Source organism: Rhinolophus ferrumequinum, chromosome 2 (genome assembly GCF_004115265.2).
Source record: "Rhinolophus ferrumequinum isolate MPI-CBG mRhiFer1 chromosome 2, mRhiFer1_v1.p, whole genome shotgun sequence".
Lineage (NCBI taxonomy): Eukaryota > Metazoa > Chordata > Mammalia > Chiroptera > Rhinolophidae > Rhinolophus > Rhinolophus ferrumequinum.
The window spans coordinates 58,825,889-58,840,020 of record NC_046285.1 but is presented as its reverse complement, the minus strand read 5'-3'; the positions used below and the strand labels follow the sequence as shown (position 1 = coordinate 58,840,020).

At 39.3% G+C, this 14,132-nt stretch overlaps 2 protein-coding genes across 2 annotated transcripts in view; both read left to right on the top strand.

Moving 5' to 3' along the window:
- Positions 1 to 14,132, top strand: part of LOC117036298 (kininogen-1-like) — a 124,451-nt gene that overhangs the window by 91,165 nt on the left and 19,154 nt on the right. The gene's annotated exons all lie outside the window — the stretch shown is intronic.
- The window catches only part of KNG1 (kininogen 1), a 29,808-nt gene continuing 18,835 nt past the window's right edge, over positions 3,160 to 14,132 (top strand). Inside the window, 7 exon segments of the mRNA XM_033131147.1 lie at positions 3,160 to 3,389; positions 6,259 to 6,369; positions 7,377 to 7,460; position 7,984; positions 8,143 to 8,315; positions 9,440 to 9,506; positions 9,509 to 9,546. Coding sequence (XP_032987038.1) covers positions 3,195 to 3,389; positions 6,259 to 6,369; positions 7,377 to 7,460; position 7,984; positions 8,143 to 8,315; positions 9,440 to 9,506; positions 9,509 to 9,546 — 669 coding nt within the window. The 5' untranslated portion in view covers positions 3,160 to 3,194.

Sequence of the window (14,132 nt, the reverse complement as noted above, 5' to 3'; positions counted from 1 at the left end):
AGACCCCCAGGTCCCTCTGTTCTCATATCGTCTTCCAGGCTAGGGGCTCTCTAGTCTCAGAAACTTGTCTTTATTCATTTTTGGTGCCAGCGGATTCTTTTTCCACATTTGAATTCTCTTTCTTTTCCCTTCTTCCCAAATCAGGCTCCAGCATTTAGACACAAGCTAAAAAGACTTTAGATTCTTTCTCTCTGACTTACGGAAGCAGTTTCAGGTGTGTGGTGATGGCAGAAGTAGATTCTGATGGGAGGAGGATAAGAAACATAATAAGGGTGAAAGAGACTTGCGTAAGTTCTTAGGCTGGGAAGAAAGGGGCCCACAATGCTGGAGAAGCTGGAGGTGGGAGAGGGAGGAGGTGACTGATGGTAAGCGGTCCAGGAGGAGTGGGAAGGAGCACAAGGCTGATCACGGTGGGTGTTTCAAGTGAAGACTCCGGAACAGGTCTTGGAGGAAGATGGTCAAAAGACAGACTTTCCGTTTTAAGATAAGTAAAGACTAGGGATGTGATGCAAAACATAGTGACTAGTTAACATCGCTGTGTAATATATAGGGAAATTGTTCAGAGAGTAAGTGGATCCCATGAGTTCTCATCACAAAGAGAAATTTTTTTCTTTTTATTGCATCTGTGAGATAATTCAGTGTTAACTAAACCTGTTGTGGTAATCATTTCACAACATATGTAAATCAAAGCTTCATGCTGTACATCTTAAACTTATACAGTGATGTATGTCAATTATTTCTCAATAAAACTGGAAGGAAAATGGGACATGGCAGTGTATTCAGACAGTATAATAAACAGGAAAGACTGACTTTGGAGGAGGCTGATATGGGTTCTAATCCTAGCTTCTGATTACCGAACCACAACAATCCTCTAAAGCCAGAAATTCTGGCTGTACTACAATGTATTGACTAGAAGACCCTAAGAAAGTAATTATAAACCGCTTTGCTGCCTCATCTTCCTTCTCTAAAAATGGTGACGGTATGGTGGCAGCCCATTTTCCTTTCGCCTTGGAGTACAGCTAGACTTCAATTCCTGGAGCCACATGATAATGCCCCAAAAGTGTAATAACCAATACGGCACAAGCACTGACCAGCCAGAGCAGATACAGAAAGCAGTCAGAACAGTGGCCTGCCATATACAACCAGGGTGGCACCTGCTGAATGTCAGCCCTGCAGAGTCATTCTGTCATGGAGGGGTGAACATAGGCTCGGCTGTTTTGATAAAGAGTAGAGAAAGCTGAAATCCAGGAAGACCAAAAAGTTACACAGCTTAATAACTTACAGAAACATTTGAGTAGTGTTTTATAATTTATACGTTCCCCAACCTTGCCTGAGGTCCTGAAAATGTTACCTGGAAAACATCGGATTGGAGGTTCTCAATTCATCTCAATTCAACGCATTTATAATGTGCAAACACAGTTGCTGCAGCTGAATAATGGGCTAAGGAACACTCCCTGCTCTAGGGAGAGTGCATTGCGCTAGAGGTTCAGACGGTACACCGTTGATTGCTCCTTTTCTAGACTTTTTGGTCACATGAAAGCTAAAAAGGGTACGAATGTTTCATGTTTGTTACAGTCAGTAGACTGAGGGACTGGGATGAGAACTCACAGCAGCCTCCTCCCAAAACACATTCTTTCCTGTTTATTATGCAGCCTGTGTACCCTGCCAAGTCCTGCTTCTGAGTCTTCACTTGAAACACCCACCGTGATCAGCCTCGTCCTCCTTTCCCTTCTCCTGGACTGTGCACCATCAGTCATCTCACTGCCCCATCTCCAGCTTCTCCATCATTGTGGGCCCCTCTTTCTTCCCAGCCTAAGTCTCTTTCATCTTAGTTTTATTTCCGACATCCCCACAACCATATACACACACACAGGCAGACACACTGGAATCTACCTTCTGCCATCACCGTGCACCGGAAACTGCTTCAGTGAGTCAGGGACCCTTAACCATCTCACTCTAATCTTAGATATAATTTATAGGCTCTAATTACCAGGCTCCACACCTGTATTATCTCATTGACTTCTCGAAAAACCTCATTAAGGTAGTATGTTGTTTCACTTTTCCAGATGAGGAAACTGAGGCTCAGAGAGGCTATATGACCCTGACTTGTTCAGCATCACATAGCAATTAAGTAGCAGAGCTGGATTAGAATCAGCGTTGGACTTACTGCCCAGCTCATGTTCCTGTCCCTGAGTGACAAGGCCACCACTCAGCCCACATTGACCCCTCTTTTCCAAGGACTCTCAGAGAGACTAAATTGCCAAGCTAGGGACACGATCGACAACAAACATGCAGTCAAACATCTTTTTGGGGGGAAGAGGGTAAGACTTGGGGGCAAACATCTACTAAGAGGTAGCCCATATCTTTAACTCTTAGAACTTCTCACCCTGAATGTCTAAGTTGATCAGAAAGCACTGAGGCTTGCTGAATGAAAGACCCCCATATCCACCAAACTAGAAATAAGGAGCAAGGACAGGGTTAAGCAGGGCTTCACTCTACCCATCCCTTCTTATGCTTCTCACTTGTCTCCTCCACCCTGGTATTTTCTTTTTACACCTAATTTAACTGAGTGGAGAGAAGCTGCCTTGGCCAGAGACCAGGTAGGATGCCCATCTTTCATTTGTAGTTGTGCCAATGTCCTGGTATGAGCCTCTCTGCACTCACTATATCCCTGTGCATGGGCTCCCCTGGCACAGGAGCAGGATAGGTAGCAGCCTGCTTCTCTGCAACTAGATGTCCAGCAAAGCAATTTTCCTGAAAGATGTCTGCACACTGTTGCATTGTTGTCGCATGTAATGACCTTCATAAATGGTTTTGGGAAAGGAGCTACAGAGGTGGTTGGTGTTTTCTTTTTCTCCTCCTTTATTAGATTCTGCTCTGATTTGCTATGCAGAGTTGTGCAATCACCTGGAAATGTGCTCTGTGCTCCCACATACTTCCCAAATGTAAACAAGCAGGTCAACAGCCCCAGTGTTGTAATGTTCCAACTTCCAGGACATCTGCTTGGGTAACTCAGCAGTCATTTGTCCTTATCAAACAAGGCAAATAGTGTATGGCAGCAGGAACCCAATCAGGGCCCTGGAGTGCTAAGCAGAGAGAGGAGAGACAGAGGAGATAAGAGGCTGGAGAGAATTAAAATCAGCGTCTAAGTTAGCTCCCAAGGCTTGGTGAAACTCCAGAGAAAGACTTAAATCATGAAGTTAATTGCCCTCCTTTTCCTTTGCTCCAGGCTGCTACCAACTTTACCCCAGGAGTACAACTCGCAAGAAATTGACTGCAATGATGAAGACGTATTTAAGGCTGTGGATGCAGCTCTGAAGATGTATAACGAGAGAAACCAAAATGGCAACCAGTTTGTATTGTACCGCGTAACAGAAGTCATCAAGACGGTGAGTGAACTGTGTTTAACATTGAGGTCATTTGGGATTTGTGCTATCACTTGGAGCCCAGGCCTTACACACACACACACACACACACACACACACACACCAATCATCAATCAACTGAGAACGGTAATAAAAGGTAGAAGCTTATAGCTCATAGAAAAGACCAACATCACTCTCTGACCTGAGCCTGGAGGCAGGGTATGACTAGTCCTCAACCACCAAGTTTGGCTTCCTGGGTGATCAGAGGAGCGGTATTCTAGGGTGAAATGAAACAAAGGTAGGAAAGTCATTTGCACGCGGAGTGGGAGACTCCAGGAATTCAGTCAGGCCTCAGCAAGAGGATTTACTGTGTGACCAGCTTAGAACTAAAATATAAAGACCTCCGGACCTCAAACAGGGAGGGGGTGCTTCAGAGGGTACATCTAACAAATGCTGTATGATCTGATTATATGTGGCATTTAAAAAAGTCAAATTTACAGAAGCAGAAAGTAGAATGGTGGTGGCCAGGGGCTGTGGAGTGAGGGAAATGAGAGAATTGGTCGACAATGTAGGCTTTTAGTTATAAGGTGAATAGATCCTTGGGATCTAATGTACAACGTGGTGATTAGAGTTAGTAATACTGTATACAATACAGTATACTTAAATTTGCTAAAAGGTTAGATCTTAAGTGTTCTCACCACACACACAAATAGATAATAATTATGTGAGGTGATGATGTGTTAATTAGCTTAATACGGTAATCAATTCATAATTTATATGTATATTAAATCACCATATTGTACACCTTAAATATATACAATGTTTATTTGTCAATTGTACCTCAATAAAGCTGGGGTACAGTGGGAAGGGGTACATCTAACAGGAGAATTCAGAAATGAGATTCACGTGGTTCTACTACATTAGACAGAATATCTACCATAAACTCCATATGGCCAAATGCATCAAGGGTAATAGCCATGTTCTAGTTGTTCTTTAATATTTTTTGTCACTGATTGATGCATTCAGGTTGAAAACAAATCCTAACAAGATGTGTGCTTTCAAGAAATATAAATCTTTCAATAGTTTTAACGAATTTCACTATGTCTCCTTGATATTTAGGCAATTGTTTATTTCAGTGGAGGAAAAGAATCCAGATATTTGACATGATGAGGTTAAAGAAAAACCACAGTGGACATGTTTTTTTTCTGAAAGTAAAATCGAGCAGTTCTATTTCACAAACTAGTGTAGTCATGGGAGTCCTGGTGCCCTCAGCAACATTTTATGGGTGTTGTCGTCATTGGCTGACATCCATCACAAATGTCAGTTTTTGTTCTAAAATGTCCATAGAGTCGCTATTTATTTGCTATATGAGTATCACCTATACCACTACCATCATCTGCTTTATCAAAATCTGAGACCTGGAAGGAACCTTGGAGATTATCTCGTTTGACTCCATCATCTCTCAGACACAAACACTCTGACCCACACAGGCTCTCAGAGAGCACTGCCCCAGGAGTCAGTAGACCTGGGATGTGCTTTTCCAAGGTGGGAGGCTGCCTAAGCTATGCCCCATCTACTCAGGGCCTCCTTTCACCTGCAAAATGAGGGCTTGGACAACATCTTTTCTCAGGTCACTTACTGCTCCAGGATTTTGCATCTTAACATGCCAGGATTTTGCATTCTGAAAGCTCAACTAACTCATCACCTTTGCATTTAAAAGTTTTATTCATTATTTCATGAATGCTAGAAAAAATAGAAAAGAAAGAAAAGCAAAGAAAAATACTAAAATTACTGATAACTAATCCCATCATCCAGAAATAGCTGTTAACATTTTTTTCAAAATTGAAAAAGTCTCGTTTGTTTATATAGCTGTACAAGTAATATACTATGTTTAAAAAAAAGCACTCAGGTAATTCAGGAATTTTTAATTAAAGAAAAAAGAGAAAAACAATTGTCGGGACAGAGTCCCAGAGAGCAGTTTCCAGGCTCTTGGCCTCATGTGGAAAGGTGCTGACTCGGGGAGTAGATGGCCATCAGCTGTTACTAGTTAGCCCATTAGCCACTGATATAACTGCCGCAGCTCTGTTGGTTAGTGAGTCGCTTGGGCGGCAGGCAGAAAAGCTGACAGCAGGTTGTAGGTCGTGTGGCTCCAGCGTACAGTGGACACTATAGTGGTATGACTTCCCTAGGATGGCTCAGTGGGTGTTCCTTTTTGGCCTAAGCATATCTTGCATTCTTATGTGGGGAGCGGGACTAGAGACACCGCAGGCTGCCTCGCACGACAAATGGCACAGCGAACAGAGTCTCCCGCGTGACAACAATCATACTCCTACCACTGAGAGACAACCATCTTCACAGCTCTACTGCATAACTTTCCAGACTTTTACAAATAATACATGTACATATAAGTTGGCTTCTACAAAAATAGGCTAATACTATGGATACTGATTCATAACTTAAAAAATACAGGAGTCACCAAAAATGTATATACATTTTAAGAGATGTTATCTATGCTCAATCAGTAGTTCGCTGTAATCAGAAGTGTCTGGACGCTGATGGTAACCACTCTGAGCACTTCTTGTAATTGCAGAAGTCAAACGTGACTTGTATTCATCTTTTGTTCTCAGTATATATTGAGTATTACAATTAATACAGGTTTTTTCCTTTCTTAAAATGTGTATACATTTTTTTGGCATCCTCTGTATATATTTATAAATATGTTATAAACATTCTTGCAAGTATTTACAACTTTCAGTGTTTTTAATAAATGTTTTGCTTTGTTGAATTAAATCAAGATCAAATATTCATAACAGTATGCCACTCAAATGGTTTGGTGCTCAGTCAGTTGGGTGACTTACTACATATATTTGGTCCCCCTTTATTTGTTTTTCAGGAGAACCATAACATATTTTATGCTGTCAAGTACGAAATCAAGGAGGGAGACTGTCCTGTAAAAAGTGGCAAAACCTGGCAGGATTGTGACTACAAAGACGCGGAGGAAGCTGTAAGTGTTGATTTTCCTGCGCCTCTAGTTTTCTCCTTCAGCCTGCCAGATTTTTTTTCACTAGTGACTGGGGATGATGAATATTGTTGAACCTGTTTATGAGAGAGGCACATAAGCCCACAAATGTATACCACAGTCAAATGCTTGATGTCTGTGTTCTTGCGTAGACAGAAAGGCATGGAGAGGCCAGACGTTAATATGAAGAGAGCCCTCCCCGGAGAAGAGGGCTCAATGACAAACTGGGACATGTGGGTCAGGCCCCAGAGAGACAACAAATCAATATTTGGGCCACGATCAAGGGCTGGTGAGGGGAGACAGTGGGTGTTTCCATTGTCATAGGCCTGAGTACGAATCCTGCTCTGCCTCCAACTGGCTGACCACTCAAAACCAGTGCACTCCCTTGTAAAAGGGAGATAAAATTGACCTCACCTGGTTGTTGGAAGATAAAAGGAGATACATGATACCAAGACCCTTGTTTGAAGAACAACAGCTCTCTTAACCAAATGCCTCACATCTGCGTGCCACACCACAGCTGGTTGTTTGGCCTTAATTAAGGGAGACTGCAGATGGTATCTTCCAGGAAGCAAGCCACTCTTTCCACAATACGTGGATTCACCTCTTTAATGTGAGAACACTGACGTTCTGTGTGCAGTTTGAACACTCACGTTGGAAGGTAAGGCAAGAGGAGAGTTCATAGCAAGCTGGTTTTAGGGCATTGTGTCCATTTTGGTGAAAAAGCCGTATCTCCAGGACTCAAAAGAAAAAACTCATACTTTAAAACCTCGTCATTTATACTGCCTCTCCTCTGATGTCTCCTGAATATTAGTGGCTCGTAAATAATAATAATTTGTTATAAAACATTCATCCTTATATCTCAAAGCTCTATTAGAAAAATCTTGACAAGTGTATAAAGAAAGGAAAGCTATATTTCACAACAGTCCTAGGTGTACTTCCCATTTGAAAGATTAAGACAAATGGTTTGTTTCTTTGTCTGTTTGTTTTCTTAGGCCACAGGAGAATGCACAGCAACCGTGAAGAAGAGCGGGAGGACGAAATTCTCTGTGGATACCCAGACCTGCAGATTACTCTAGGTAAGAGATCTATCCAATGGCGCTGCCCTGAAGAAAAGGAACTATTTCTGTGGGGACCAGGAGCACAACCTAGGAAACACTCCCTTCAGAGGACAGTCCTAGAGATGCCACTCTCAGCCTTGGTGGGGGGTTGGGCTGGAGTGGCAGAGTCCTGAGGTTGGGGCCAGGCTCCTGCAATCATCCCGACTCTTCCTGAGAGCCGGGCTGTAGTAGGTGTGTGCGCAAGGGGAACTGCAGAAGGATGAGAAGATGTGAAGCCTGCCTTCAATTGTAGGCAGCATCCTGGAATGAGAAAAGCACAGGCCTTGATTCCACCTGGCGAGGAATCTTTCAAAACCTCTTCACCTTTTTGGCTTACCTTTTCCTTATCTATAAAAGAGGATCATAGTAATTCCCTGTGGACAGCGTTGTTGTAGACTGAAACTAGATGAGATGCCTACAGGTATATCATAATAATGTATTCTTGATAATCGGGATAAAAGTAATAATAGCTGGCGTTTTTTGAGCACTGATTGCCAGCCAGGGTTCTGATCACTTTACATGTATTAACATAGTTACCTTCACAACCTTACTGGAAGGTTTGTTTATCAGGGCCTTTGAAATTATCTTATTTAGGGCAATGTATCTGAATGTGTGTTTTGCTCATTAACTCTGCCCTTTTTGCCTATTCTTCTTTGTCAAGCTGACGGCCCCGTGGTGACACCTGGGTATGAATGCCTTGGCTGCTTCACACCCATATCAACTGCCCACCCAGACGTGGAACGGGTTCTGAGACATGCCATTGAACATTTTAACAACAACACTGATCGTTCCCACCTCTTTTCTCTTAAAGAAGTAAAAAGGGCCCAGAGTCAGGTTTGTTCTTTAATTTTTCATTTCACACAGTATTGTTAAAATTTGGTGGATCGCTATATTTAGGGTCTCACTACCTAAAATAAACCATTGGCTGAAGGAAACCATATGATTCCAGGACTGGTGATGAGGGAGTTCTTTTACGTTCTCATCTGACTAGCACAGGAGGCAAAGAGCTTTCTCTTTAGTTGCAGTGATTTGGATACTGCACTATGGAAAGGGAAAATGGGTGGCTACTCAGACCCCTTCATTTGAGATTGGTTTTAATGAATGTGTAGTCGGCATTACATGTTCTTCCGAGAGGTGGTGGTGAAATGAAAGACACATTCTGGCCTTAAGGTTTAAGGAAACTAGAGCATCACCAGCTATCATGAGTCAAACATGGCTCCAAAATATTAAGTTATACCTAAAAAGGTTGGCATAGCTTTCTGAGGACCCTCTAAATTATAGTTTCCATATGATCATTTAAGAAACGTAAATACTCGTAAATCTGTTCTTTCATTGCCTCCGTTAATGAAGTCTTTTACTGACAGTTGATTGGGTCCCTGTAGTTCAGTCTCTAAATATTAGTGACTTGGTCAATAACATTCCTAGCTTTTAAGAAACCTTCCAACTTGCCTTCATACAAGATGCATATTCTACTCACTTATGTCCAAATCCAGCAATCAGGATGAGACTAGTCCAGGATAAAACAGAGAAGTCCTATTACCTGAAAGTCTGGGAACTTGAGAACCAAGTTAAAGGTTACTCTAGCTCCAAAGTTGTCTTTAACCATTTAGAAAATATCATTCATATTTCACAAAATTCAATAGAATATTTTTCATGCTCCCTACAGAACAAATACTGCTAGGTCTTACTTAAGGAAATAGAGTAACTCCATCTATATATTACTTTTCATTTTCAGATGTGTAGGGGTGTGTGTGTGTGTGTGTGTGTGTGTGTGTGTGTGTGTTGAGGATGTGAGAATCATAAAGTGCTTAATATTTATTCAGTCATGACTTTTGCCTAATAATAATTGTTTATATTTTTGAGTACTTATGATATGCCAGACAGTATACTAAGGTCCTCATAACACTGTGAAGACTGTTTCAGCTGCCCTTTAAATATTCAATTCAAAATTGTTTCAGGTAGTGGCTGGATCGAATTATGAAGTTACTTATACAATTGCACAAACTAACTGTTCCAAGGAGAAATTCTGTTCTTAACTCCAGACTGCAAGTCTCTTCTCAATGGTGTAAGTAGACAAAAATGGAATTATGCAGATCGTAGGATTTTGTGTGCAGTACTTACAGGTGTGGGAACTCTCCGCTGTGTAGGACGAATCGGTCACTAAAATTTCAGATGGCATTCAGCAATTCACAGTCACAGTCACTTGGGAACTTCGAAGCTCACGTCACTGGTCAAGCAGCCTCACCTACCGGGTGAAACAATCTGTACATCTAGCAATAAGCATTTACAGATATACCCAGCAACTAGGAGTAGCCCGAGATAAAGTGATGCCATGGTCAAGTTTGTGTTTCATGTCTTCACACTTTTCTGTCTCCCTTTCTTCCTCCCACGTGAGCTCCAAGTCCTCCTGCTGCTCCTGAGCCCTGCCCAGGACAATCCCTGACTTCCAACTTGTCTCCGCTTGTTTTTCACCTTCCCTCCCCTACCTTTATCCTTAGTAAACACTTCCTGAGCCTCTATCCCTTAGTGACACTTTCTAGGATGCCATCTTGTTATCAGAACCAAAATTATGTTAAAGACAGCATCTCATGGTGGCGGTAGTTAGTGTGTGTCAGATGACTAAGGCATGGTGAGCTTCCCAGGGATGTTTGGCATTTTAGCAGAAGCTTGAGCTTCAAGCAAGGGATTGCTATGATCCCTCTATCTAGTAATTCTACTTCTAAAATTCTACGATATGTGAAGAAAATGAGAAATCTATAGAGTGCTATGCTAATTTCAGGTCATTATCAATAGTAAAACATTGGAAATAACTTACGTTTTCAACATTCAGAAATGGCTAAGTAAATTACAGTAGATCCATACAATAAAAAATGAGCAGCCAATAAATTACATTTACAGAGTTTTTAGTCACTTAGTAAAATGGTTATAGTATGTCAAGTACAAAACAAAAAAAGGAAGGATACAAAACTATATGTAGAAATGTATTCAAATATATGAAGTAAATGTAAATATTAAAAGTGACGGAAAACAAATGTGCCAAAATATAGATAACTTAAAGTTGGAACGATGGGTGCTTTTTCTGATTCCTTATACTTTTTGGAACTCTTCACTACTTCCTAATGTTTCCAATCAAGCATGCATTTTTTTCATAATTGGGGGAGAAAGGTAAAAAGAATACTATTAAGAGACTGTAAAGACAACCCACAGAATGGGAGAAAATATTTGCAAATTATATATCTGATAAGTTTTTAATATGCAGAATATATAAAAACCCCTATAGTGCAACAAGAAAAAGGCAATCAACCCACGCTTAAAATGGGCAAAAGACTTAAACATTTCTCCAAAGAAGACATTCTGATAGCCACTAAGCACATGGAAAGATGTATTACATATTTATAATAGCTATCAGGAGAATGTAAATACAAACCACAATGAGATGCCACCTCATACCTAGAGGATAGCTATAATTCTAAAAAATTGGAAAATAACTAGTATTGGGAAGGATGTGGAAAATTGAAACTTTGTACATGGTTGATGGACATGTAAAATGGTGCAGCCACTGTGGAAAACAGTTTGGTAGTTTTCCAGAAAGTTAAACATAGAGTTACCACATGACCCACCAATTGAAATCCTAGGTATATATGCAAAAGGATTGAAAACGGACTCACACAGATACATACATGCTAATATTCACTGCGGCATGATTCACAATAGACAAAAAGGGAAACAACCAAAATGTCCATGAATAGATGAATGGATAAACAAAATGTGATGTGTATATAAAACAATGGAATATTCTTTAGCCATAGAAAGGAATGAAGTCCTGACACATGCTACAACATGGATGAATGTTGAAAACCTTAAGTTAAATAAGCCAGATACAAAAGACAAATATTATAAGATTCTACTTATGTGAAATATCTCACATATGGAAATTCATAGAGACAAAAGTAGAATAGAGTTTACCAGGAGCTGAGAGGAGCAAAAAGGGGAGTTTACTGCTTAATGAGTACAGCATTTGGCCTTGGGGTGATAAAAACTATTGGAAATAGCGATGATGGTTGCACAACATTGTGAATGTAATTAAGGCCACTGGACTATACACTTAAAAATGGTTAAAATGACAAATTTTATGTTATAAATATCTTACCATAAAAAAAAAAGAGTAAAAAGAGAGAGGGAACCTTCTAAAAACATATGCTCTAGCTACTACTTAACTTTGTCAGTTTGAATCAAGTCTGGCCTTTTAAGCATCTATTAACACCTTCTGTTTTTCATGTTTAGTTATCCATTTGAGATTATATAGGCCTAAATGTTAATCTAGCTTTAATCCTTTTGCATCTGTTTGTAAGGTCTCTTTTCAACACAGAGAGATGCCAGGGGTGGTTGGAGTCACAAAGCCAATCAGATATCTGTTATAACTTCTCTGAACCTCCACTTGTAAATTAATGAGGAGTAATAGCACCTAAGTCGCACAGTTTGTTACAGTAATTAAAGGACATGAAACATAAATGAACTATTTTGCCCACAGTTGGTAAGGTTTAAGGCCTCGCTATTCAAAGTTTGGTCCCTGGATGGAGGAGCAGCATCTGCATCACCAGGGAGCTTGTTAGAAGAGCAGAATCTTGAATTCCACCCCCCACCTACTAAATCTGCACATTAACAAGATTCTCAGTTGGTTCATTTGCACATTAAGGTTGGAAAAGCACTGATTGAAGAGGTTTCATAAGTAGTTTTCAGGCCATGGTGTACATTAGAATCACTTGGCCAGTTTTAAAAAATACCTATTGCCAGGCCATTCCCCAAGATTTCTGATTTAATTGATCTGAGTGGGTCCCTGGAGTCAGAATGATCTAAAAGCTTCTCAGGTGAATCAAATATGCTGATAGAATTGAGAACCTCTAGGCTACTTCCAGTATCCTTCTTTCCATGTAAAACTAAGATGTCATAAGTGTGGTATTTCCTGTACCTGTAAAAATCATGACATTTAGTATGTATGTGTTTCCTTATTGGAAATACATATTTATAGAAAACTTCAAGACAATTCAGAAACATAGAAAAAAATAATATTGAACCAAATACCCAAAAATATCTTAGTGTATTTCCTTCGTGTCTTTTTATTTTGTATGTGTGGGGGTGGCGGGACAGATATAGACAAGTTTTGGTGATTTTTATTTACCTTTTACTAATTGCAATTATTTTACATTCTGCATTTTCTTCACCTAAGAATTTTCTTGTCATTAAAACCCTTGATAAATTTGCTTTTAAATAACTGTATAATACCCTAATGATGATAGCATAGATTGATTTCTGAAATATTTAGACATTTGAGTTGTTTCCATTTTTTATTGTAATTAATAACTCACCAAACATTTTTGAGAATAAAGCTATTTCTGTATTTGGTATATAGTTCAGAATAAAGTCCCAGCTTTACACATGGTATAAAATTATACAAAAGCTCTTAAAACTCTGGATATATAGGTTGACTGTTTGCCAAATACACCAATTTACATTTGATCAGCAATGTATACCCTTGAAATAATTCAGGATTATTTTTTTCAAACATAGCTACTTTCATAGACAAAAGCATTTTTAGTTTTCGTTTTCTCAATCAACAATGTAGTTAATGTGTATTTATTTAACCACTATATTTTCATACATTAGTTAGAAATTTATGGGTTGAATTTAAGAATTGTCTTCTATACCCTTTGCCCATTTGTCTTTGGGATGAATCTGAATGGTTTGGAAAATAGTATTTGTGTATTAAAGGCATTAGTGGTTTGTGATATTTTCTCAGCTGTTTACTTTTTAGTTTTCATGACGGTATTTCTGACTTACAAATAGTTTTTGTTTGTCGGTGACCAAATCTACCCATATTTTCCTTTTGAATTCTTCCATCATTATTTCAGCAGTCACCTTTTTTTTCTTAGTCTATGGTTACTATTTTTAAATATTGCTTTCAAACCTATCTGGAATCAACTTTAAAGTATCTTTGAGGTATCTAAATTGATTTTTTTTCAAAAGAATAACCAGATATTTCAACATTTTCCCTTCTACCTAAATTTGTGACGTTTATCCCATACTAGTTTCTTTTGAAAAATCTGTTCTTCGCATTCGTACTACCATGTTTTAACAGCTGTTGCTTCATAGTAAATTTAAATTTGTGATTTATCATTCTGGTGTTAAATTTTCAAAACCAACCTTAGAATAAGTTTGTAAGAAAAACTTACATTGTCACATAGATTAGAATTGCATTACATTTCTAAATTAATTTGAGGAGAATTGGTGTATGTACTATATTTAGTCTTTTCAGTCAAGAACTTGGTATATATCTCTATTTAGTCGTTTTATTTTAAATTTCTAAAGTTATGTGCTTTTATTTATATACATCTGGACCATTGCTCACTAGAGTTATTTCTTGGTTTGGAGAGGTTTTTTTTTGTTTGGTTTTTTAATTTATTGGGGTGACAATTGTTAGTAAAATTACATAGATTTCAGGTGTGCAATTCTGTATTACGTCATCTATAAATCCCATTGTATGTTCACCACCCAGAGTCAGTTCTCCTTCCATCACCATATATTTCATCCCCCTTACCCTCATCTCCCACCCCTCACCCCCCTTACCCTCTGGTAACCACTAAACTATTGTCT